Source organism: Pistacia vera, unplaced genomic scaffold (assembly GCF_008641045.1).
Source record: "Pistacia vera cultivar Batoury unplaced genomic scaffold, PisVer_v2 Contig71, whole genome shotgun sequence".
In the NCBI taxonomy this organism is placed as follows: Eukaryota; Viridiplantae; Streptophyta; class Magnoliopsida; order Sapindales; family Anacardiaceae; genus Pistacia; species Pistacia vera.
This window is the reverse complement of record NW_022196568.1, coordinates 1473436-1499690: the sequence shown is the minus strand read 5'-3', so window position 1 is coordinate 1499690 and position 26255 is coordinate 1473436. Positions and strand designations below refer to the sequence as shown.

The 26255-nt window shown below is 32.2% G+C and overlaps 2 protein-coding genes across 5 annotated transcripts; both read left to right on the top strand.

Moving 5' to 3' along the window:
• Positions 1–5154: 5154 nt before the first annotated feature.
• On the top strand, positions 5155–14567 carry LOC116114426 (UDP-glycosyltransferase 82A1). 3 transcript variants are annotated; one of them, XM_031400573.1, is made up of 6 exons: positions 5155–5262; positions 6285–6363; positions 9926–9974; positions 10634–10671; positions 12148–12718; positions 13590–14567. In XM_031400573.1, the coding sequence occupies exons 5-6, from the start codon at positions 12190–12192 to the stop codon at positions 14537–14539; spliced, it is 1479 nt and encodes a 492-aa protein (XP_031256433.1). In that variant the 5' UTR covers positions 5155–5262; positions 6285–6363; positions 9926–9974; positions 10634–10671; positions 12148–12189; the 3' UTR covers positions 14540–14567. The 3 variants fall into 3 exon arrangements, with proteins under 3 accessions (XP_031256433.1, XP_031256431.1, XP_031256432.1); XM_031400571.1 differs by having other exon boundaries at positions 11288–12718; XM_031400572.1 differs by lacking the exon at positions 9926–9974 and having other exon boundaries at positions 11288–12718.
• Positions 14568–15509: 942 nt separating this feature from the next.
• LOC116114431 (OVARIAN TUMOR DOMAIN-containing deubiquitinating enzyme 11) lies at positions 15510–22460 on the top strand. Of its 2 annotated transcripts, XM_031400578.1 has the most exons (11): positions 15510–15839; positions 15923–16135; positions 16418–16491; positions 17001–17055; positions 17243–17317; positions 17786–17859; positions 17982–18030; positions 19141–19225; positions 21136–21192; positions 21295–21363; positions 22143–22460. In XM_031400578.1, the coding sequence occupies exons 2-10, from the start codon at positions 15965–15967 to the stop codon at positions 21336–21338; spliced, it is 684 nt and encodes a 227-aa protein (XP_031256438.1). In that variant the 5' UTR covers positions 15510–15839; positions 15923–15964; the 3' UTR covers positions 21339–21363; positions 22143–22460. The 2 variants fall into 2 exon arrangements, with proteins under 2 accessions (XP_031256438.1, XP_031256437.1); XM_031400577.1 differs by lacking the exons at positions 21136–21192; positions 21295–21363; positions 22143–22460 and adding an exon at positions 18127–18192 and having other exon boundaries at positions 19141–19217.
• Positions 22461–26255: the final 3795 nt, after the last annotated feature.

The following is a 26255-nucleotide window of genomic DNA, read 5'->3' as shown; positions in this document are numbered from 1 at the left end:
TTTGGTTTATCCTTCACTCCATATTCTTCTAGAGAACTCATTGCTTATTCAGATGCCGATTGGGCTGGGTGTCCCCATACATGTCACTCAATTTCTGGTTATGCCATTTATTTTGGTGGTAATCTAGTGTCCTGGAGTTCCAAGAAGCAACCAACGGTTTCCCAATCCAGCTGTGAATCTAAATATCAGGCATTGGCCCTCACTGCCACTGAGGTTAAGTGGCTGCGGCATCTTCTTCGGGATCTTCATGTGTCTTCTCCATCTCCTCCGGTGATGCTTTGAGCTCCATTTTTCTCGTTGTCAATCTAGTCTCGCATAAGCGTTCTAAGCACATTGATTTGGATTATCATTTTGTGAGAGAACTGGTGGCCTCCAGAGAACTCAAGATTCGTTATGTCCCCACTCACTTACAAATTGCCGACATGTTCACCAAAAGTCTCAGCCGACCTGCCTTCATTTTTTTAGATTCCAAGCTTCGCATCTCTGATTTCGAGACACTAGGCTTGCGGGGGGGTATTACGGATATAGAAGGATCTGCAAGATCCTCCTCAAATCATGTTGTATCTTTTATCAAAACCCAATCCCATGTTTCTAGGCAATCCCTTGATTATAGACAATAGCTATAGATGGAAATGTTGACTTTGAAGCTGCTTAAAACTCTTCACTTGAATGACAATCTTCTTTGGGGTTCGATTCCGAAACAGCTTAGCAACTTGACAAACTTGATGAACCTTACTCTTTCCAACAACGTACTTATAGGAAAGATCCCTTATTTGTTCATCAATTATTGATATTAAGGACGACAATGCTCAATAATAGAATAAACATAAGTATCTGTATTATAATAAATTAAACGTGAGGTTATTATTGCTATAAAGATAACTACTCTAAACTCCTACAAATTCTCTTAGATGTTAGTAATAGCTTATAATTACCAAACGTTTGTCCAACTTAAAAGCTACCAACTACAATTGCAAAGAGAAGTTAATATCTCATGTTGTTCGTTGATAAAATGACCTGAAAACACACTACCTCAGACATGAAGAGGAAAACAAATACCTTCTTCCCAAGATGATATAAATTTAGAGTAACACTACACTTACAAATAAATCTTACAAAGATCTTCATAGAAAGTGATATAGTAAAAAATGAATGGAATGATGAATATAATGAGTTTGACTTTTTGTTTCACTCTTTCATTTATTTTCTGTCACCTTAATTTGTATAGAAATTTTTGAAAGATTTCTTTGTAAGTATAGTATTATTGATAAATTTAAATACAATTTTATATTTTTGCAATCATTTGAGGATCATAAATTTAAATACAGATTAAAACTCGCCAGAAAATTTATATATTTTTTTTTATTATTTCTTTTATTCTTATCTCTCAACATTTGTAATTTCGTTAAAAATGGTACAGTTATCAACAAGTTATAATTGTTTAAATTTTTTGGTATTCATGATGAAACAACGAACATTTTATGTATCTTTCTTTAATTTCGGATATTATACGGCATCAATAAGTGAGTGATTATATTTGCTCTCATATTAAACTGAGTAAAATCAAAATATATAAAAGAAATTGGGATTTCAACCCTTTATATGTACAAATTGGTCGGGTTATCATTATCCACCCCCTCAGGAAATAGCGTTTAAAAAAGTCAACATGAGTCAAGGAAATTTAAGAAAATTTACAAACTGAAATAAAAAAGTCAAATGGATAATAAGTTTTTACATAATTAATCAAATCAGTTGAGCGTTTTAAAGTAATTAAAAACTTATATATACATTTTTCCTTTTTATTCTTTTGGGTGCATTTGGTTGGGGATTATCTGGGATTACTAGGGTTAAGTCATTTTATATTACTTGATTACCATGTTTGGTTGTCAAGGTAATCTTCAAATACTAATAATGGTTACTATTGGTAATATTGGAGGTAATCTGATTACCTCCATTTTCTTAGATATTCTAATATTATTACGGTTATCTTTTTTTGTTACAATTATATCCCTTATTAATAAAATTTTAGGACAATAATGCCCTTATTTTTAAATTTATTTACATGAATATGACTTTTACTATTTCACCCCAATTAATTAACTTTTTGGAAAAAATTACCCTTGAATTCAAAACAAATTGCAGCCCACCCACGCCACCACCCCCACCCACCGCCTGCTGCCTGCCGCCGCAACCAGCCACCATCAGATCAACGCACGGAAGGCCAAAAATGGTTGTCGTGCACCGATATGGTCATTTTCGGCCATATATCTAGCCGAAAATGGCCAAATCGTGCCAGATCTGGCCGTTGATAGCTAGATCTATCACGTCTGGACATTTTCAGCCAGATCTCTGGCCGGAAATGGCCATTTTCTGCCTTCTGTGAGCCATAAGGTTGCTGGCTGCCAACGACCCGCGGTGGTTGTCGGCAGCGGCAGTGGCTGGGTTGGTGGGGGTTTTTTGTTGATTTTTTAAACTTTTATTATAGGGTTGTTTTTGCTAAGTTTTTAAATGCAGGGGGGTTGTATAATCCAAATAATAATTAACATTAAAAAATAATATAATAATAATATTTAATTAGAGGACAATTCAGTAATTTAAATAACATATCCACCAATTTATTCCTTCCAACCAAACATATTAATATTGTTAAGAAATATGGGTTATTTTGTTTTATTGTTAATTAAGGGTAGATTTGTCTTTTCATTATTTCCTTTGTTTAGCCTATATATATATCTTTGTATTTAGATTAAATCATACTTTTTGTATTCAATTGAATTGTGCAATATCAATGAAACCCTAGCCTCCTCTTTTTATTATTTTCTTTGGATTGTTTAACAAATATAACATACCCACCAATTAACCAAACACATTTTGCTAAAGATTCCCAGTAATCTTCAAGGTAATCCAACATTTCCAGTAATCCAACATTTCTTGAACTAAACGCCCCCTTTATATCCAATCCAATCTCTCCCCTCCTTCTTTGTCTCTCTCTTCTTCTTCTTCTCTCCCTTTCTTCCCTCTCTTATTCGTCTTCATAATCGTCTCCTCTCTTCTCAAATTAAAACTTTGCATTCCTTTCTCTTTCGTTCCTCCTATTTATGTTAATCTTGTGCAATTGCTTCGAAGCTGGTTGGTTTCTGAAAAGCAGAAACTTGAAGTGCAAAAACATTTGAGCTAATTGAACAAAATACCATGTAAAAGCATTTAGGTTTGTTTCTTTTTTTATTTTAGTGTTTACTTTACCTTTTCTCTCCAAAATTTACTCTTTTTTTTTTGGTCATGTGTGTGTGTTTGGCTGGTGGGAAAGTGAGAGAAAGTGTGACTTGAAAAAATACTTTTGTGTCCTGGTAAACCATCAATTCATTCCAAGTTTTTAAATTTTTTTTAATCAAGACTCTCTCAGAAGCGATGTTAAAACAATAAAGGAATAAAAACAAATCTTAAACTTACCAATATCGCTTCCAGAAAACAAGAACTACATGATGGATTGGATGGACAGTATCACAAACCCTAATTTATTCTAACCACATCAGCGTGAAGTTAATTCTACCTAATTAAACATGCAAATTGTACATATATCAGTTGCCAAATACTTTTGACTTATGTAAGAAAGAAAATTTTGCTACGATTTGTCTGCTGCATTCTTCATCTATACTCTATATTTAAGATATACTTAGGTCTGAACTTTAATTGTAATTCGGTCCTCAATTTCGCATGATTTAAACTAATTTTCTGTAACACATAACATCTAATTAAGTCTTGATATCTTATAGAATTGTGTAAACAAAGAGAAATGATTGAAACAAATTATTTTCTAACTGGAATTCATGAAAGAATGTTTGGTGTTTATAGGAAAGCGTTGGACTTGGAGGAGTGCGCATGCAGCTTAAGAAATGGCACCGCTTGCTAAAACTTACAACTGACTCTGCTTACTAACGAACTTAACTACCACTCCTGTTACAAACTAACACAATGAGTAACATGATAAAACAAGGCTAGCACTCAACTATGCCTTTAGAACTGGTAACACAAGTCTCAAACCAGAAATTTAACAGCTTAAAATCAAAAGTCAAATCTGAATAATTTATTAAATAATCTCCAAAATGAAAAATGAGTTTATATAAGGTGACAACCAACCCTAATAAGACTCTTAATAACAAAAGGAAATAAAAACTAAATCAATTAAAACAAGAAAATCTGAAATAAAATAGGAAAAAACGAGTAAATAATTAAAACAACCCCGAAACATGCCAAACGATGGATTTTGACCTCGAAAATGACCTCCAACCAACTAAAGCAGTTTCCACATCGACGGGCTCGAAATAAGCTTTCCAACAGTATCTTACAAGCCCTGTAACTCTTCTCATATCAAAATTTATGGCCGTTTGAATGAGACATGCTCATTTAGGCTTTTTGGGCTTTACACATAGACTTCTAATGTTCAGTCCACTCCATAAATTCATCCGCCAGACGTTCTATGTCACAAACTAAATGCCTCTTGCATATTCTTCTATTCTTTTCAACAAGTTGTCAAGATGCATGGAAGGGATGGGATTGAAGTTTCAGAATTTTTATGAATAATATCGTTTAATTGTTTATATATATATATATATATATATATATATATATATATATATATATATGTTACTGAATTTTTCATTTTTACAAAAAAGCAAATCGTTTGGAAATGAGAAAGAGGACTGTTCTGATTAAGATAAACAGAACTAATTAATTATTTTAACATCGAAGTTATGAACTTTGAGTTGAAATTGAGCCATTCTGGTTTAAAACAATCTTTTCTCAGACTATTAAAACGCAGCAGCATTAACAACATTGGCATAAGAAAAGACCTTATAGGAGAGTTACACGAGAAAATGTCAATGAGAATTTTAGTCATTTAGAATATACTACAATCTGATATTAAGCTTCAAACTTTTATCTGAAGACGAGCTAAGAATCATTTCATTATCAACATTGTCCAAGAGATAGCCTTCTAATTGGCAAATGAGATGAACATATTTGTGGCTGAGATTGCAAAATTGATTTGACACCTTATCTACAGGAGCCCACACTTAATTTGTCCCCAGTTGACTTCATTGACTTATAAGTCTTCGTCCCCTCCCAATAAATATAAATCTACTTCAGCAACTAGGCTTGGCATAATGGCATTTCATTTGTTTATTTCAATTCCACCTCCTTACACTCTTCTTTGGCTTCATCTTCCACCTCACTGATGATTTGTTCATCGATCTCATGCATGAGGTCAGTGCTTACTCTCACTTCTAGTATGTCAGTTATTTTCTTTTATTTTTAGCATGTTCTTTGCTTTTTATTCATTGATTTTTTTTTTTTTTTTTTAAATTTGATGTTTGAGTTTATATATCTAGCTTGGTTTTTGCTTTTTAATGAGTTTGGATTTATAAAACTATAAATATGATGCATGCATCAAACTTTTCCTTTGGTCATGTTTATTGTTGAAATTGTATTGAAACGAAAAAAAGAATGGAAATGGATATATTCGAATATGAATGAAGGATGAAGTGCATTATAATTCCTTGTTTACTTATAAGAAGAAATACTGAGGGAATGAAATCTAAATCTAGTAGGTGACTTTTTATTTCACCATTCATTCATTTTTGTCGCCTCATTTGTATGGAAATCTTTGTAAGTATAATTTTATTGTTATTTTATTTTTACTTTAAGTCTTTAACAATAGTTATTCTAACTAAAAAATCCAAATTTAATGAACAGTCAACACCGGTCAATGGTGGTTACTAACGATCAACGATAAGTCAAGATTGGTTAACGTTGATCAATGGTAGTCAACGACGGCCAACTCCAATAGATTGTCCAGCAAATGTCAATAACTAAATTTAAAAAAAATAAACATTAATTGAAACAAAAATCCTTAAAATAAAAAAAAAATAATTAAAAAAATAGAGTCAAAAAGGTAAATTGATTGGATTCACCCCCTCAGAATTAGGATTCGTTGTATAGTTTTAGGATTATTTTTGATTTATTTTGGATTGATCATATTAATTTTCAGTAGGATTAGGTTTATATTATTTCTAGCTTATTTTTATATAAGATCCCAAATGTCTTTGACTGATGATTTGGTATATCCTTCTCATGTATGCCTTTGAAGTCAGCTTCTGACTCCCATTTCTAATATGTTCAAATATTTTACATTCATATTATTATTGGCATGCTATATGAACTAACATTAATTTCTTTTTATTGCTTTTTTCTTTTCTTTAATATATTAATTTCATCATGGATTGTAGGGTTTAGATTCAAGGTGTTTTCAGAATTGTTGGTGGTGTGATCGACGGCTTCATCAATGAGATTGACACCCCACTGAAGGTTAGTGTCTTCGTGAATGTAGTTTTAAGATTAAGAGATCTTATTTACAAATATTCCAACAAAATTTGAAGGGTTTTGTTTGTTTGGATTCTCTAACTTTTCGATTAATCCATGCATGCATGAATATGGTGTTACTTAGAAACAGTTACACCCACCATTGAGCTTATATATACTGTTAATTTACGTCTATTTAAGTTACGAAATTGCCATATAATTAACAAACCAAATCAGAAACCTAAAAAATTGAATTGAAGCATAGAACTTTACCAGAAGAGCGAAAATATAATTTTGAAGCTGACAATGATTTTGTAATGTATCTATCTGTTACTAGTTGTTCAGCTGGAATACAGTTTACTTAGAATTTCTTTTGAAGCTATTGAATATCAATTTCTATGTCTTTAGTAGGTGTAAATCTTCAATACCCTTTGGTATGTATAAACAATCAATCTTTAGGTATGTGTATGTCAGGTGCACTGATGTGACACCCTGTAGCTGATTGTACATATCACGGGCTATGAAAGATTTACTCCTTTAGTAATAGACTTTGCAACCAAATCAATTCAATTGTAGTCTCATTAGATATTGCTCTATATCGAGATTCAATTGATGATTTAGCAACCACCTTTTGGTTTTTTAACATCGGTTTAATATAAAAGATGGTGTAAACTTGACGAAATGCGGTTAGCAACTTAGCATCAAGTCATTCTTATTCACCTCTCTCTCCTTCTACATATTTCCCATTACTGTCACATCCTCTGAGATAAGGTGACGTTGAAATAGATAATAAGATATAAATATGATATATAATAAGACACTAGTGCATATCTTAGTGAATTGATAGATAATAACGTCCAACAAAAGACGTTTGGTAATTAATAAATGAAAATTGAATTTAGTAAAAAAAAAAAATAATAATAATAATAATAATGAACTATGGGATTGACCATTGAGTGGAGAAATAGATTAAAATTCACAATCGGGGCGGAATTTATTTGACTTGTGCTTTTACTATCTATCAATATCTATATCTCTTTATCTATGTATTAATATAACCCTGAAATATATCCTGTTTGATTGACATATATAATTTTTTAAACTCTAGAATTGCTTCATTTTGATATGATGGATCATTGTTTGCCACGTGATTGCATACGATTGATAATGATATGATATGAGATATGTACATTTGGATGTATGTGATTGGTGATAATATAAAATATGTGGATAAGTAGGATTTTTGGTTATACGTGACTCAATGGAATTGGTTGGAGGATGTTTTTAATCCCTTCACATTTCACATTCCGATTAATACAAACCCTTCACATTTTTTTATTGGGCATCCCAAAAGTGTTTAATCCGTTCATATTCACGTAAATAAAAAAGCTTGATAAATATATGAAATGTTAAGATTTAGAATCTTATATTACTTGACAATCAAATGTGATAATCTAAATAGAGTAAAGGAATTCAATTTTACTGACGTGTAACCCATTTGGATACTTGTAAGAACATCTCTAATGATGCTTTTTATTTTAAATAGCATTTTTTATTTGAATAAAGAATATCTTCATTAATTTATAAATTTAAAGAACAAATTTTTTATTCAAATCTAATTGATTCTTTAAATTTAATGAAGATGCTCTTTATTTTCAAAAAAGAGACTTAATAGGAGAGATAATTAATAAATAAAATGCATAGAAATTTATAGTTTATTAATTAAAATTGAGATAAATAATGAAATTTAACTCTCTAGATGTGGAGAATCAAACTCACTCTTTAATTTATATTTAAAGTATAAAAAATATGTTGGACACTTGTTTTTATTGATAAACTCTTTATAATAAAGCATGTGGTGTTAATTTATCCATTGTTTCTTCCTATAATATATTATATTAAAAAAAATTATGTTAGCACAGTTAACGCCACCGCATTTTAGAAGATGGGACAATAATGGGTAGGGGTGTTCAAAAGCGGTTAACCTCTTTTTTGAACTGAACTGGTCTTTCGGTTCAGAAAAATTTCTAAACCGAAACCGAACCGGTTTGGAGGGAAAAATAGTTTTTCGATTAACCAGTTTTAAACCGATTTTCCCTTTTTTTTATAAAACTTTTTTTTTTTGGTCCTAAATTAAATTGTAAATTAAATAATACATATCCAAATAAAAATTAAACATTCATACATATCCATTGACCACTACTAATAATACATTAAAAATATTATTTTTTTATTTAATATATTATTTTTATTTGTATTTAATATATATATATATATAACTGGTTTTGGTTAACCGTTTTTTATTTTTTCCCGAACCGGAAATTCGGTTTTTAAAATTTTTCGAACTGTAACCGAATCGTTTTTTGGTTAACTAATTTTTTAGTTTGGTTATCAGTTCGGTTTGATTTTTTTATTTTTTTGAACACCCCTAATAATGGGAAATGTGTAGAAGTCTGGAAGGAGGGGGAGGTGAACTGGTGAATAAGAATGCGCCGAGTCGCCGATGCTAACCGCGGCAAGTTTCCACCATCTTTTTATATTAAAGCCCGCCCAGCCCTTACCTGTTTTATGTGATTTGCAACAATATGACGTCTTTTATATTGGCCCATCCTGCAGGCTCACCGAAGCCCAATGAACTGGGTTCTTCAAAGCCACAAAAGCCCAAAATCTTTAACAAATAATTAATTATGCTTTAAGGATTATGAAATTTATGCTCAAATTACTACCCAAAATAATTTCAAAGAAGATATATATATGTCTAACAATAAATACTGACATGAGATGGTCTTATCATTTCGACTATTCAATTAAAATTAATTATCTATTGCCACTTATACGGTGGTTTTCCCTTTCATAAATAATTGCCATCATTTTCATAGTTACTAATAACGGCTTCTATGATGAATGGTCCACTTGTCCATTAATTGAGCCACATTCCAATCTAAGAGGGTAATTAGAAGAGGCTATTCTTTTAGATTTTTAAGGTACTCTTACAGCTTACTAGTTACATTTACAAAATATTTCTCTAAGGCTATGACGTTACAACTTGTAACCAATTGTAGCGTGATTACAACTATATATATATATAGTTGTAATACATACCTAACTGTGAAAATACTGTGAATATAATTATCTCTAGATAGTTTGACGATTCGTTTAAGACTCTTAAGTGTATTACTCAAAAGATTCTGATTTCGAATTTCTATGACTACTAATAAGATATAGCCATTGGAAACTTACCTGATCGTTAACTTCAAATCTCCGAAGAAATAGTCAAGGTATACACAAGCTGCCCAGACACCACTAGATACCCAAAAAAAAGATAATATGAATATTGTAGCATGGAATCCTTACCAATCTACATAGAATTATAAATTAATGCTTATGATTGAGGGAATTGAAAGTGATCCTGAGAATATAAATATTTGAGAACAGTAGATCATGGATTTATAAAAGACTTCTTCCATCCTTTAATAAAGCTGTTCAACATTACATCTTATCACCAACATTTATACATTATTATCATATCATCTCCAAAATAAATTATTTATGTTAATTGTTATGGCAGGGAAGGACGTGTAATATATGAAATATCGATCTTCATGATCTCCTTTCAAGTAAGGGCACTTTCACATTTCAAAATTTAAGCACATGATATATTATATATGAATGAAGGGACATATAATCTATTGTTATGTAATTCCACTTTCATTCACAGCTTTTAATAATTCTATAGATTTACCAATACTAATCTGAAATTTCCATGAAGTTGGAGAGACGCAATACAAATACTGCCCTAGTACTGCCTCAATTAAAGAGACCAATACCATGATTAAGTGACAGATTAACAAACTAATTGTAGTTACCCATTTGCCTAACTTTATTATTATAATGCGTTTGGTACATCAGATTAATATATCACATGATTAATGAATTAATTAAATACATCTTGCTAGCTAATTAAAGTGCATGAATGCTTTCCAGAATAGCATTTTCTTCAAAAACGACTACTCCCCAGTCCCCACTATGAAGTCGGTCCATAATTATACAAATCTTTGGCACACAATTAATATATCGCTTTCTATTTTCTATCACAAACCATTTAATAAGCTATTAAAACCAGCAGTGGGAAGAGGAAGATACGAGATTATTAATGAGCCAACGACATTTGTAAAGGCAAAGTTGGTTTTACATGCATATTGGTATTGGCATTGCAGCACGAGGGTGACTGTGAGATTGGCAGCTATTTTATATACATATTCATCTGTCATTGCAGGTGGAATTCTACAGTGGACTCCATATACAATTTCAAAAGTGAGTCTCCTATTCATATTTCTGCTGTAATTTTATATACATTTGTAAAGTGTTTGTTTGCTGCGAATCATGAGTTTGTGAATATAGTGGCAGGCGTACTTTAAATATACATTTTTGATTTCGTCATAAAGAAGGAGATGATGAATCAAAGACAGTGAGACGAACCATTTAATTAAGATGGATTAAGGAGCATGTGATTAATTTAAATAAAGTGATTAGATCTCAGTAAACTAATATTGAGATTTAAATATAATTATTCATCGATTAATCATAAACAGCTCATACCATACAACTTGTGTTGTAGCTTTTATCATAATTCTTGTTTCTTAATTTGTTATATCAATATAGTCTTGAATTAACCATCACTAGATGGTTTGGTGGTAAAGGAGATAGTTTGATGAACTTCTAAGTTCGAGTTTCTCCATGCACTAATAAGGGTGATCATTGAGATTCTTACTTGGTCGATAGTTTTAGAATCTCGAAAGATTAGTTAAAATACATATAAACTAACCAGACACCACGTGATTAAAAAAAAAAGATATAGTCTTGAATCTTCAATGTAGTGAAGCTAAACTGATCCCATTTTTTTTTTTTTTTTTTTTTTGGCTTAAATTAGTGTTAACCTTGGACGTGGTGAAATTCCATCCATAAGACATCTTCAAGTATCTCATTAGTCAAAGGCTTTGGCATTTGAAACGGCTCGAGCTACTATATTATATGAAATAATGGTGGTGACCTTTCTTATCCTTTTAAGATCAAAATCAAATTAATGAAAATATATACATATCTATCTGGTTACAGAGTCTTAATCAAATCTTTTCAGCATCATTTAAATAAACTTAAGCGTCATCTACTCAACTCTCCATTAGTTTCTTCTACAACTTAATTAAACAAAGGCATAGCTTAAAATATGATAAGTGCAAAACACACTCCCCCATGACTCCATTAAAGAGAAACTAGAAGTAAGTAAAGTAATTAAAGCACAATATTAATATCAAAAATGGTTTCAAGTGCGGTTGCCCACATGCCTAACTTAATTTGTACCCTCTCATTAGCTAGCATTTATAACATGTGTTACTTGTTTTTTAATCTACATTTGTTACTCGTTTTCAAATGGGTTCAGAATATTAACATAGTCTTAATATTAGATATACAAACAAATTTTATAAAGATTTTTATATAAACTGATATAGTAGAAAATAAATAAAAACGTGGATATAATCTGTTAACATAGTTTTATTGACTCGATCATGATACGAATGATGTGATACTTTAGTTATATTTTAGATTCTCTTGTTTTTTTAGAAAGATTTCACTTTGGTTTTAACATTTTCTTCGTAAAGGAGGTGGGCAGGAATTGAGCAACAAAATTAATTCACAGCTTAGGCACATGTTTAGTTGACTCTTTGTCGCTTTCTATTAAGCACCCTCTATAAATTAAGCACTTCTGGTTAGTGACTTTACAACACAACCCAGAGAAGCAGAAGCTCAAACAAATTGAAGCTCTGAGTGTTGTGCATGTTCAAGAGAATCATTAATATCAAGATGGTGAACATGAAGTTCTGCAAAGAGAAGAAGCTCAAAGTCATATTGGTTCCATATCCTGCACAAGGGCATGTCACTCCCATGTTGAAGCTGGCCTCAGCCATTCTCAACGACGGATTAATAAAGGAGGCAGTGCTTGTGACACCAGAATTCATTCACAATCGAGTCATATCGAGTATCGACTCCAAGAACAAGATCAGATGCATGTCAATACCAGATGGGTTGGAGAAGGATGCTCCGCGAGACTTCTTTGCCATAGAAAATGCAATGGAAAACTTCATGCCTGCTCACTTGGAGAAGCTTATTGGTAATATTGTTGATGAAGATGATGATGGGAGAGTGGTGTGTGTTGTGGTTGATTTGGTAGCATCATGGGCTATTCAAGTCGCTGATCGGTGTGGCCTCCCTGTGGCGGGGTTTTGGCCTGCTATGCTCGCCACTTACTGCTTGATTGCGGCTATTCCTGACATGGTCCAAGCCGGCTACATTTCTGATGATACGGGTAAGTTCTCACCATCTCACTCTACCAAAGTGATCTCCAATCATCCAACTTAAAGTAAATTTGAGTTTCTGATGATATATGAGTTTGTTCAACTCTGAGTACATTACAGTTCTTGGAATGAGCGTCAACTTAAAGCACATGCCATTTGTTATGATCAACCAAATTTATTATGGCTAGGTCAACTGTTGAGGAGAGTGAGGAAAATATATTTGAATTAATATTTAAATATTTTTAAATGAAATTTGTGTTTGCTCTGTTTATACATAACTACATGTCTTTTAATTAGTATATGTTTTGCTTTATCTTTGTAACACTTTATTGCATATCTATATCTATATCTATATCTATATATTAATTACCTTCACCAGCTAGGACCACTAAGACTTTTTGATACAAATTTAATGATATTCTAAAATTGTGTTGACTGAAAGGTAGATAGATAAGTGATAATGTTTTGGTAAAATTGAGTTGACTTTTATACAGATAATGAAAAAAATATAGTAAGGATGAATAAATATTTTCTTATATTATCTTGATGATGAAAAATAAACTACAACATACCAACCATCTTGAAGTTGCCAAACAGTTAGAATTATATGAGGCATTAATTCAGGGTTAACCACCTTGATCAATTCAACTTGAATATATAAATCATTCGCTCAAATGGTTTGATTTAGCATTGTTTAGTTGAAATGATCATGTGCTTAATCATAGTTATGTGTAGTTGACCCAAGATTATATGCCTACAATAGGGCATGCTTGTTGGGATCTTTTCCTAATTTTCTGATTCTTAATTTCACATAATGTTTGACTTGATCTTGTACTGTATGAATAATCTAATTTGGCTTCAACTGGGTTTGGTTTTTTATAGGTTGTCCTCAAGTACAAGAAAAGGCACACTTACTTCCTAATCAGCCAATGTTATCCACAGAAGATCTTCCATGGCTGATTGGAACTCCTTCTGCAAGAAAATCAAGATTCAAGTTTTGGACCAGAACATTAGACAGATTGAGAAAGCTAAGATGGCTACTGGTCAACTCTTTCCCAGAAGAATACATAGATATAAAGAAACAATATCAGTTAAATGGAAGTCATCAGCAACCTCTAGTTTATCTAGTTGGACCTCTGAGTCATCATGCAATAATCAGAAACCCTAGCTTCTGGGAAGAAGACATGAGCTGCATAGAATGGCTGGACAAACAGAAGCCAAACTCAGTCGTTTACATCTCGTTCGGGAGCTGGGTTAGCCCCATTGGCGAAGCCAAAGTGAAGAGCCTCGCGATGGCGCTTGAAGCCTCGGATTTGAATTTCATTTGGGTGCTAGGGTTAGCGTGGCAAGAGGGATTACCGAACGGGTTTTTAGAGAGAACAACAAAATCTTTAAAAGGAAAAGTGGTTTCATGGGCGCCGCAAATGAAGGTGCTGCGACACGAAGCTGTGGGGTGTTATCTCACGCATTGCGGGTGGAACTCGACTATGGAAGCCATTGAATGCAGGAAGAGACTGCTGTGCTGGCCGGTGGCGGGGGATCAGTTCGTGAACTGTGCTTATATTGTGAAGATATGGAAGATTGGAGTAAAGATCAATGGCTTTGGACAGAAGGATATTGAAGAGGGATTGAAGAGAGTGATGATGGAGGAGAATGTTGAGATGAATAATAGGTTAATGAAGCTGCATAAGAGGACTATGGAAGAAGATGCGAGGTCAAGAGTAATGGCGAATCTCATAGCCTTTGTTGATGACCTTAATAATAAAATTACAAATTCTAGTCAGAACCAAAAGAAGAGGATGAAGGATGTTCAATATCAATACTTGTATTAATCTCTGATGAATTTTTGTTTCTTTAATAGTATTAATTGCCAATGCACATAGGATTAAATTATGTGTTTTATATACACAATAGGAGACTCAAACCCATAACTTGTGACAGGAAACTACAAACCTAACAGTCCCGAAATTAACTAAGGGGAAATAAGTAGCTTTAAATCACGATCTAAATTAATAATATACAATGAAAAAGTGAACAAAAAAAGAAAAAAATGTTTGAAATGGAAAGGTATACATAAATACATATGCTTGGTCAAGAGTTTCAGTTACAGCCATTCTTGACTACTCATTTTTAATAGCTTGCTTGATCAGACTCAGTCTCACCGCATGCAGAAGTTTACAATTTTGATTTGTTTCTTAACTTCATTAGTAGTTAATAATAATAGTATATGAAATTAATGATAATTAACTGATAAATTAATCAGCTTTGACTTGAAAAATGGTTTAATGCTAAGAGACAAAGCCTGGAATTTTGTGTTGGCTCATAAATTATATAATATTTATTTGTAGTTGGAATATATTATTGAAAAAAATATGAATTATAAACATGCCATTATTTTAAATATTTATTTTCTGTTCCTCTATTGCAAAAAACAAGTTACTATTGTTCCTTATATTGTATTTATTCCAAAATCTTTATTACATTCATACGTAAAATAATATTCAAAGTAAGAATATAGGATAAGATGTATACATAATAACTTTTTTTGTTATTATTATGATTAAAATATTCAAACCAGTTTATATATACTTAAACTAATCATGGGTATATATTAATCATCTTACCATCTAAATTCTAAATATCCCACCCCGAGCCAAATATTTATAAAGAATAATATTTCTGACAACAAAAACCCAAAATCTTAATGCTGATCCAAAGTGTCTTAAATTTAGCCACATGGGATGGAAGTGACAAAGATATTACCAAGCAGGTGATTCATTAGTGACCCCAAAGCCAGGTAACGGTTTCTTGTAAGAGAGAGAGAGGGATTTTAATTAAAGAATGAATAACGTTGAGTCCAAGATTTTCCATTTCATGAAGCCTTTGGCTTTGTTTGTCAAACTTGTCAAAGCCTATCCCTTACCCTTTCTCTTCTCCCTTTGAACCTTTCTTTCACCCTCTTCAACGTTTTCAGTTTCCTCTTTACATAAGCAATCTTTTCGCTTACCAAATCTCTAATTTCCATCTCCTTTTAATTTCTGGGTTTTCTTTTATTCACTGATTCATTGGCTTCTTTTACATCCTTGTGTTTTAGCTTCTGGGTTTGATTTATTTGTTCTAATAAGCATCTGGGTATGATTTTTTATGCTTTGTGCTAAAATCTTTGTTATTTTGCTTGATGGGTTGATGGATATATGATGTATTTGTTTTGGCAGGGTCTTGTTAATCGGTTACCTTTATCTTATTGTTGAGATAGCATGACTGAAAGCCACAGCACTGCAAGTGTTAGCTCAAGTTCAAGTTTGAATAGCAGCTTCCAAGATACTGAAGATGACCACACAATTGCAGCCATTTTAGCTGAAGATGAAAATTCCAAAACCGATCAAGGCAAGCTTGGGAAGAGACTCTCTCACTTGGATTCTGTCCCTGTATGGATCCTCTCTTTGTCTATAGTACTTTTCAATGGTTCCTGTTCTAATGTTTTTTTCAGAATTATGGTTTCAATGGTTGTGTGATAGGAGTAAATTTTAGAAAAATTTGTGCCTCCTAGATGGGTGTGTATGTTTCTTCTCACCTTTTTTAGTTTCTAATTTGAGTGTTAGGTGGTAGAGAGGCATGAACAGGATGATCTATTATTATTTTGTTGTTCAGCAATTAGGATGTTTTTTGTTCTACGGGGTCTGTAAGTACTCGTTGGCTTTTGTTGGCAGCACACGCCCCGAATTAATGGGGAGATTCCGGATGTGAATGATGCAACCTTAGACCATGAGCGGCTGTCTGAAAGGTTCTGATTTTATCATTAGCTCTGTATACAGTTTCTTGTTGATTGTTTTATATAGTATACTTTAGCTTGGTCGTTGATTTAGTGGATAGGGAACTGTATGCTTTGACATTTAGTCAGTCTTAATTTATTCATGACTGATTACTACCTGTTACGTTTATTAAAAAAATAATAATAATAATAAATTGTTTATAGAAATGTTTGTTTTTCTTTTTATCTTGTCAAAGGTTTTTTGAATTCCATTTTGCTTGGTTGCATCTCATACTTTTAAAATTCATTTTGAGAATGTTGTCTTCACAAACCAATGGAACATGGAGGTCCATATCATTTAAGCTGCACCATTACTTTCATTTGAAGTGGCTATGCAGTAAATTATAGCCACAATTGACAGTGTCAGGCATGATTGTTGAAGTTTTGGCGTTTGCAACCTGGCCTTTCATATTTAACACATAACGTGTGCATATAATGTGATTTGTCTTCATTTGATCATAATGGTTTTGTTTGTCATTCAGGTTGGCCACATATGGCTTAGCTGAACTGCAAATGGAGGGAGATGGAAATTGCCAGGTTCTCTATTTCTTTTTATTCAGATTTCCACATTTATTAAACATATTTTATGTACATCACGTAAATTTTTTTGAGGATAATCACGTTAAGTGCTTTGTACATGAATTAAGTCTTCTTTTCCTTTTCTTTGTTAAATCTTCTTTTCATTAATATGTGTTCTACAATTTGTTTTTGTGCTGTGGGACAGTTTCGAGCATTAGCAGATCAGTTATTTCGCAATCCAGAATACCACAAGCATGTAAGAAAGGAAATCATCAAGCAGGTATGGTTTGTAGAACTCAACTAACAAAAACAGTTTATTAAAACTACCTTTTTAGTATTGAAAGACTATAGGTAAATTTTCCATTTATTAATGCTTTACCACTGGGGGTGCCTTATATCATCAGAGGAGTTGGTTTTCTATTTGGAGCAAATGAATTTTCACTTGCTGGGTGTCTGATGGTACTTTTGAGAGAAAATTTTGCAAGAAAGCCCTGATCTTACTGCAATTAGTGTGTCCATCCATCCTGTAAAAATATGCTAATGTCCTTTTATTTTTTGTAAAGATAACAAACAATAGGTGAAAATATCTGAGCTGTGGTTTTGTTTGCTTGTATATACACAAATCATACACATATATACTATGCAATTTTTATTTTCTCAGAAATGAAATGTCTGGTTGTGATGCAATCCCATTCCTGTATGTGTCTTTTATTCTGTTGTTTACTATATATTTTATTTTATTTTTCAGCTGAAGCATTTCAGAAAATTATATGAAGGCTATGTCCCAATGAAGTACAAAAGCTACCTGAAGAAAATGAAAAAGTTAGACATCTATTGTGATGCCTGTTAATTTTCTACCTGACAAGTTAGGCAGCATGTTCTCATGACCTTGATGTAACTAAATGCTAATTGAATTTTTTGTGCAAACCTTTCTATGCAAATAGATCAGGGGAATGGGGAGATCATGTTACTTTACAGGCGGCTGCAGATCGAGTAAGTTAACATTCTTTCTTTGTCTCCTTAATATGACTTGTTTTAGATTGCATCTAGAGAAATCTCATAGCACTTGTTTCTTGGTTGCTCTACCAGACTACCACTATCAATCTGTTACTACTGCTTACTGATAACATGAATTTTCAACTCTAATCTAATGAGGTAATGATAGATTTAGCTACGGGAAAATTTGTATGGACACAATTCATTCTCTAGAAATTTACATTTTATAGTTCCTTACTGCCTTGCATTCTGTGTAATCTTGTTTCAGATTTATCTACATTATAGTACAATTTTCTTTGAGATTTAATTTCACAGAAGTAAAGTGGTGGATAGACTTGAAATTTTGCACAAATAACATGTACTGTGGATCACTAGTTCTAAATGATGTACCCCAAATGAATAATGTTGGATGCTTTCCTTCTAAGTTATGAGAAAAATAAAAAATGAAAGTGATGTAGAACAAAGAGAATGAGAAGAGAAATAGAAAGAAAGAATCAGACTGGGAGCAAAACAGAGAGAACAGAGGGAAATTTCATTTTTTAAGGCCCTATTTTTATGGTCAAGTTCTAGACAAAACTAGAAACTAAAAATTTCCTGATAAGTCATTTGAATCCTACTCAAACAAGAAGAGCGTTGAAAATTAAATATTTCCTGAAAATATACAGTAACTCTTGACTGAAATAAGTGGACTTAATTTACCATTGTCCTTGGCTCCATGCTACTAAGCAAGCAGAATTTAGTATGTTTGATAAACTTAATAATGAGCTTTTTTTTGCATGAAGGACTAGTCCTTTTGTTTTTCTCTTTGGCTTTCGAGGAAACTTGGCTATTTATTTATAAATTTATTTTCACATAGCATTTAAGAATATGACACTCAGTTGCTTAGCTACTTTACCACTTTTATGGTTGGCAAGGATTGAAAATTTTTACCCAATTTGTCCATTAATGAAAGACAATGGGGCTTGTTTTTGTAGAGATTTTTGGAGACGACTATCCTGTATTATGCCTATTACTTTTATTAACTCCTTTGGATGATTCCCGTGCTCTTTGTTATTATTTTCTTTATTATTCGATGATTGGTTTGTGACTGCTCTAGCATTGCTGCAGTTTGAAGCCAAAATTTGTTTGGTTACCTCATTTCGAGACACTTGCTATATTGAGATCATTCCCAAAGACAAGAATCCAACAAGAGGTAGATACTACTACATCCTATTTGAACCCTCTAAATTAGCGTCCCTTTCTCTTTGCTAATTTGGTTGATGTGAATATAATGTTTCATATATTTAATCATTTGTGTCCTGTGGAAATGTTTGTTTGTTTTGTTATAATACTTCGTTAATAATTAATTAGAATGGTTAAGAGGCAAAGATCAATCTCCTTTCCCCTTTAGATTTGTAAAATGTCTGCAGTATTGGTGGAACAACTATGTATAAATTAAGTTGTGCTATTCCAAATGTTTTTTTTTTTTTTTTNGATAACATGAATTTTCAACTCTAATCTAATGAGGTAATGATAGATTTAGCTACGGGAAAATTTGTATGGACACAATTCATTCTCTAGAAATTTACATTTTATAGTTCCTTACTGCCTTGCATTCTGTGTAATCTTGTTTCAGATTTATCTACATTATAGTACAATTTTCTATGAGATTTAATTTCACAGAAGTAAAGTGGTGGATAGACTTGAAATTTTGCACAAATAACATGTACTGTGGATCACTAGTTCTAAATGATGTACCCCAAATGAATAATGTTGGATGCTTTCCTTCTAAGTTATGAGAAAAATAAAAAATGAAAGTGATGTAGAACAAAGAGAATGAGAAGAGAAATAGAAAGAAAGAATCAGACTGGGAGCAAAACAGAGAGAACAGAGGGAAATTTCATTTTTTAAGGCCCTATTTTTATGGTCAAGTTCTAGACAAAACTAGAAACTAAAAATTTCCTGATAAGTCATTTGAATCCTACTCAAACAAGAAGAGCGTTGAAAATTAAATATTTCCTGAAAATATACAGTAACTCTTGACTGAAATAAGTGGACTTAATTTACCATTGTCCTTGGCTCCATGCTACTAAGCAAGCAGAATTTAGTATGTTTGATAAACTTAATAATGAGCTTTTTTTTGCATGAAGGACTAGTCCTTTTGTTTTTCTCTTTGGCTTTCGAGGAAACTTGGCTATTTATTTATAAATTTATTTTCACATAGCATTTAAGAATATGACACTCAGTTGCTTAGCTACTTTACCACTTTTATGGTTGGCAAGGATTGAAAATTTTTACCCAATTTGTCCATTAATGAAAGACAATGGGGCTTGTTTTTGTAGAGATTTTTGGAGACGACTATCCTGTATTATGCCTATTACTTTTATTAACTCCTTTGGATGATTCCCGTGCTCTTTGTTATTATTTTCTTTATTATTCGATGATTGGTTTGTGACTGCTCTAGCATTGCTGCAGTTTGAAGCCAAAATTTGTTTGGTTACCTCATTTCGAGACACTTGCTATATTGAGATCATTCCCAAAGACAAGAATCCAACAAGAGGTAGATACTACTACATCCTATTTGAACCCTCTAAATTAGCGTCCCTTTCTCTTTGCTAATTTGGTTGATGTGAATATAATGTTTCATATATTTAATCATTTGTGTCCTCTGGAAATGTTTGTTTGTTTTGTTATAATACTTCGTTAATAATTAATTAGAATGGTTAAGAGGCAAAGATCAATCTCCTTTCCCCTTTAGATTTGTAAAATTTCTGCAGTATTGGTGGAACAACTATGTATAAATTAAGTTGTGCTATTCCAAATGTTTTTTTTTTTTTTTTTAAATTATTTTTTTCCATAAAAAAATTATTTCTGCAAAATGAAAAAATAGTTGCAATTATGTGATATCTTGGCTGAATCATTTTTTCGGTAAATAACGAATGAGTTTATTTTAATGTGTCTCTATAGTGAGATCCATACAAGACATCATTTGTTGTTACTGGTTTATCTTTTGCGAAAACTTAATACTTTTGGTCATCATTTTACGGATTCTAATTTTATACTTTTAGTGGTTTATTTTTCTAATTATCTTTTGTGGTTCTATGAATATTTGTCATGTTTTAGAGCTTTGGCTGAGCTTCTGGAGTGAAGTACATTATAATTCATTATATGCAACTGGAGGTGAACCCAGCTATCACTTTTCTTACTTTCTTATTACTTAAACCCTAATATTTTCTCACTCTCTGATCGATAATCATCTTGTTCTATTATTCATTTTTACAGATGTTCCTGCTAGGAAACCTAGAAGAAAGCATTGGCTTTTCTAGAGTAGTGACGAAACACGGTGATTAGGTTTGCTCATTCTATTGACTGTTACCTATTTTTTCTTGCTTTCTACATCTAAATTTAGAAGCTTCTACTTTAAAAACTGTCACAAAAAAATATTGTTGATGGAATTTGGCTAATTTTAGCTCAAATTCTAACAAATATAAATTTAACATTTAATAATTGTTTTCTTAAATGGTGGCCACTAGTAATCGAGAGCATATAATACGGAGCTTGGAGCTATTGATTCACAAATATGGATATAGTTGAATTTCCCCCTTATTGCCTTATCTAAAGTTTTCATAAAACATAAGACACTCTCAAATTGGCACTAAGAAAACAAAAACAAAATCAAAGACAAAAATGGCCGTCTCAAAACGCTTTCTTCTCCTTGCATTGTTTTTTCCTAGTTCTCTCGTGCGGTTAAACCCATTCTAAATACTACATTTATTGCTCCTTCTCTTTGTAAATATTGTATGTATTGATAGATCTATCTGGTAGGGTGATATTTTGGATAATTAAGAGAAACCCCCCCTTAAAATCCAGAGATTTCAACACTCATGCAAGAGCTGGTATTTCTGATAATTTTAGCATAAGAGAGTGTTCTTTGTATTTTAAAATCAAGACGCTCACAGGGAGACGAATCGGTATTTCTGATAATTTTAGCATATAAAGTTGTTATTCGTATTTTAAATCAGAAGCTCACAAGGAGACGAATCGAAAAGATTCGTGTTACTAAATTGAAAATTTTATGTTTATGTTTACTTATTTATTTTATAACCGGTAGTCGTATTCTGGAATTACAGGTACAATGTTCGCAAGCAGAGACAGATGCTTGTGTAGGCTATTAAGTTACAAATGTTCGTGCACATTCTCGATGTAGTCGTTTATGCACCGGATGTTTGGCACTGGTACTGGTACTGGTAAAATGTTCGATGCTTCTCTCCACAGAAGTGTTGTTGTACATAGAAAGCTTATTATCAAATTAGTGTTATCTCATTTGAACCATTGGATTATATTTAATCAACTCTTAGACCATAGTTTACAGGATTTATGTTGTTCTGATACTCTACGGATTAATAATGTATGGAATTGATTATAAAAAATTATTTTTTATTTAGTTATATGTTGGTGCATTGTTTACTCTTACTTTATATCTTTTCTCCTTTTTCATAATTATTTTTGAAAAAATCTTAAAGAATGAATATTTAGGTATAATGTTTGTGAGGATTATAAGAGTTCACATATGAATCTAGATATTGGGTTAATAATATTATTGGTCAATTAACAAAACATTATTTTTTATAATATTATATAAAGTGTTTGGTTTGAAAGAAAATGAAAGAAATATTGGTTAATATGTTTCTGACAACTAATGTGTATGGGTTAGCTTGCTTGCAAGCTTACTTAATTCTCATGATTTATTGAATACTTACAAGTCCAATAATAATTATTTAAATAGTTAAAAGTCTTGCTTGACCATAAGACTAATGGTATGGGTTATAATATTATTGGATCTTGAATTAAGGTTTTTTTTTATGTATTTAATTTTCTTTAATCACTACTATAACAAGTTATTTTCCCTGCACACTTAGGTATAAATAGTAGCTATATATATTAATGTCTTTAAACTTGGTTATACAATTAATAACAATATTAAATACACTACTATATTTTAAGGTATATCTACCAAATGATTGTTACCATAGAGGATATGCATTAATTATACATATTAAATTCCTCTCCTCTATAAGGTAACACTGAGACTTAAAAAAACTCAACTTCACAAAATAAAAAATATATATAAATAAGAAAAGGGGACCTCAAAATACTCTCCTCCTTGTGGTGCTTTTTCTAGTTCTTTCCTTCGGTAATACCCTTCTCTAAATTCATATAATAAATCATTTTTTCATTGTTTTTTTTTTTTTTTTCTCATATAATACTAATATATTATATTTAATAAAATCATCTATTAAGATTATTTTTTATGGGTGTTGAATATTATAGATTTGTATTGTGAAATTACAGATGCGATGTTTAATGATGCACAAACGGTAAGTTGTGACAAACCTATTGAGATTGTGAATTGTTCGGCGGATATATGTTTTGACAAATGCCTTTCACAAGGGTCTTATTCAGCTCGGTATGCTAAATGTTTCAACAACACCACTTGTTGCTGCGGATAATATGAATGTTTTATTGTGATTTCAAGCAATTAATGTTGAATCGATTGATTGATGAATAAAATTTAATTTTTATAATACTTATATATGGGTGTGTTGTTTGGTTATCTCTACATCAATTTTCAATTTATTTTTTACAATTTTGAGAATAATATAAAAAATAAAAATAAAAACATGACTCGTTTAATCATTTTGAGCTTCAAAAATTAATTAATTAACACAAGTGATCTTTTATGCTATAATGTGACTCAGTATATAAAAATTAAACTAGGCCCAAACTACTTAGCACAAATAGAGGTCCAAGTTCAAAACAAGCCGAACATTACCATTGATGAAACAAGGCCCGACGGGCCAGGATGATACCCGGTGTTCGGGTAGTTGACCGGGTCGGAGCCAGGGAGCCCAAACCCCGGTATTATTCTTAAACTTAATTTATTTTTATCATAAAATAAATTTTACTAATATCATTGTCTAAGCATTTTTTTAATAAATTTAAAAATTAATTTTAAAAAATAATGTCAATTAATTTTTTTGTTTAAATTTCGACAAAAATGAGTGTAAAAATAATTCATACATAAAAATAAAAGAAAAAAATAATTATTGTCTGAAATCAACTATCAAGTGACACGACGACAGTGCTAAAACTTTCCACAAGGAGTACAACATCACCAAGCGTCTCAGATTGCACCACGTGTAAAATTCGCCACATGGCAACACTCCATTCGCCAATCAGGTTTCTTCCAACGGAAACTCTTTTACAAATTTTCCTCCATATAACATAGAAGACCAGCAAAGTCCCCGTTTAAGTTTCTCGTTAACCAAACAGAAACGAAAGAAAATAAAATAAAATAACTCCACTTCTCTTTCAGGGAATGCGATCTATGCATAACTGGTTATCTCTCTTTATCTCTCGTGTTATTTCTCGTTTCTTTATTAATTACATTTTCGTGTTTGTTTCTTGAGAAAATTTAAACTAGATAAATTTGAATTTTCAAATTGTTATTAACAATGTTTTGTTTGATTTATCTTCTCTGCAGAATAATGAAGACAATGCTATTCCGGTCAGTGATATTCCTGTTCGCGTTTTCACTACTTTCAATACCTTCACAATCGGCAGTGTCGAGCATAGATCTAGGCTCAGAATGGCTAAAAGTAGCTGTTGTAAACCTAAAACCTGGCCAGAGTCCTATATCCATAGCCATCAACGAGATGTCGAAACGTAAATCTCCGGCTTTGGTTTCGTTCCATGCAGGCACTCGTCTGCTTGGCGAAGAAGCCGCCGGAATCATCGCACGACACCCGCATAAAGTCTATTCACAACTCCGTGACATGATTGGCAAACCGTACGGACAAGTTAAACAATTAATTGACACTTTGTATTTGCCTTTTGAGATTGTGGAAGATTCTAGAGGAGCTGTTAGTTTTAAAGTAGATGATGGCGGTGAAAATGGTGGGAAATTTTATTCTGTGGAGGAGTTATTGGCGATGATTTTCGGTTACGCTGTTAATTTGGCCGAGTTTCATTCGAAGGTGTTTGTGAAAGATTCTGTTATTTCTGTGCCGCCGTATTTTGGGCAGGTTGAGAGGAAGGGATTGTTACAGGCGGCGGAATTGGCTGGGATTAATGTGCTTGCTTTGGTTAATGAGCATTCTGGTGCGGCATTGCAGTATGGGATTGATAAGGATTTTTCTAATGGTTCCAGGCATGTTATATTTTATGATATGGGAGCTACCACTACTTATGCTGCACTGGTGTATTTTTCAGCTTATAAAGCCAAGGAGTTTGGCAAGACTGCATCAGTCAATCAGTTTCAGGTGAGTTGCTATATTTTAATTTATATAAACATTTGCGCAGATTTATATAGTATGCTAATGCATTCTGTTTAGTGATATAGTGTTAGAAAGCTGGATGTTTTGCTCTGTGTAAAAGATCTAATTGTGATTTGGCTACTGAGACATGGTAAATGAACACAGTAGAAATAAACAACTCAATGAAATTTGAGCTACATTAGGTCAAAACATTGTCTTTGAGGCACTAGAGATGTGACTGTGTTCTGTGTTGGAAATGCTTTGTTGTGGAGATGACATTGGTTATATAGGCTTTGCTTTTACGGTGCTTCTGGTTTACACAAGGAATACTTGCCGTTGGGTATTGGGTTATTTCCTATTCTATTTACCATTTGTTTAGTATGTACATACTTTTGACCGGTCATAAGTGTCATTATTTTCCCAGTTTTGTCCTTGTTCTTTATGCAGTTTTTGTGTCACTTATGATTAGTTTCTTGCATAATCTTAGTACTTTTATAATGTTGGTTGATTCTTCATAATTTTGCAGGTAAAGGATGTTAGATGGGATCCAGAACTTGGAGGTCAGAATATGGAATTACGCTTGGTGGAGTACTTTGCAGATGAGTTCAATAAACAAGTTGGAAATGGTGTTGATGTCAGGAAGTCTCCGAAGGCAATGGCTAAATTAAAGAAACAGGTGAAACGTACAAAGGAAATTCTTAGTGCGAACACAGCAGCACCTATATCAGTTGAATCTCTCTATGATGATCGGGACTTCAGGTCAGTGTAGTTTAAGAAAATAAATCACTTTTTGTGTTGATTCAAAGTTTGTCATTGAAATTTTTAATCTCTTTAAATTGGTTGGTTGTGGGTCTGTGGAGCATGACAAAGTGTTTATTATGTGATTTTTTCGCTTCCAGGAGCACCATAACACGTGACAAATTTGAA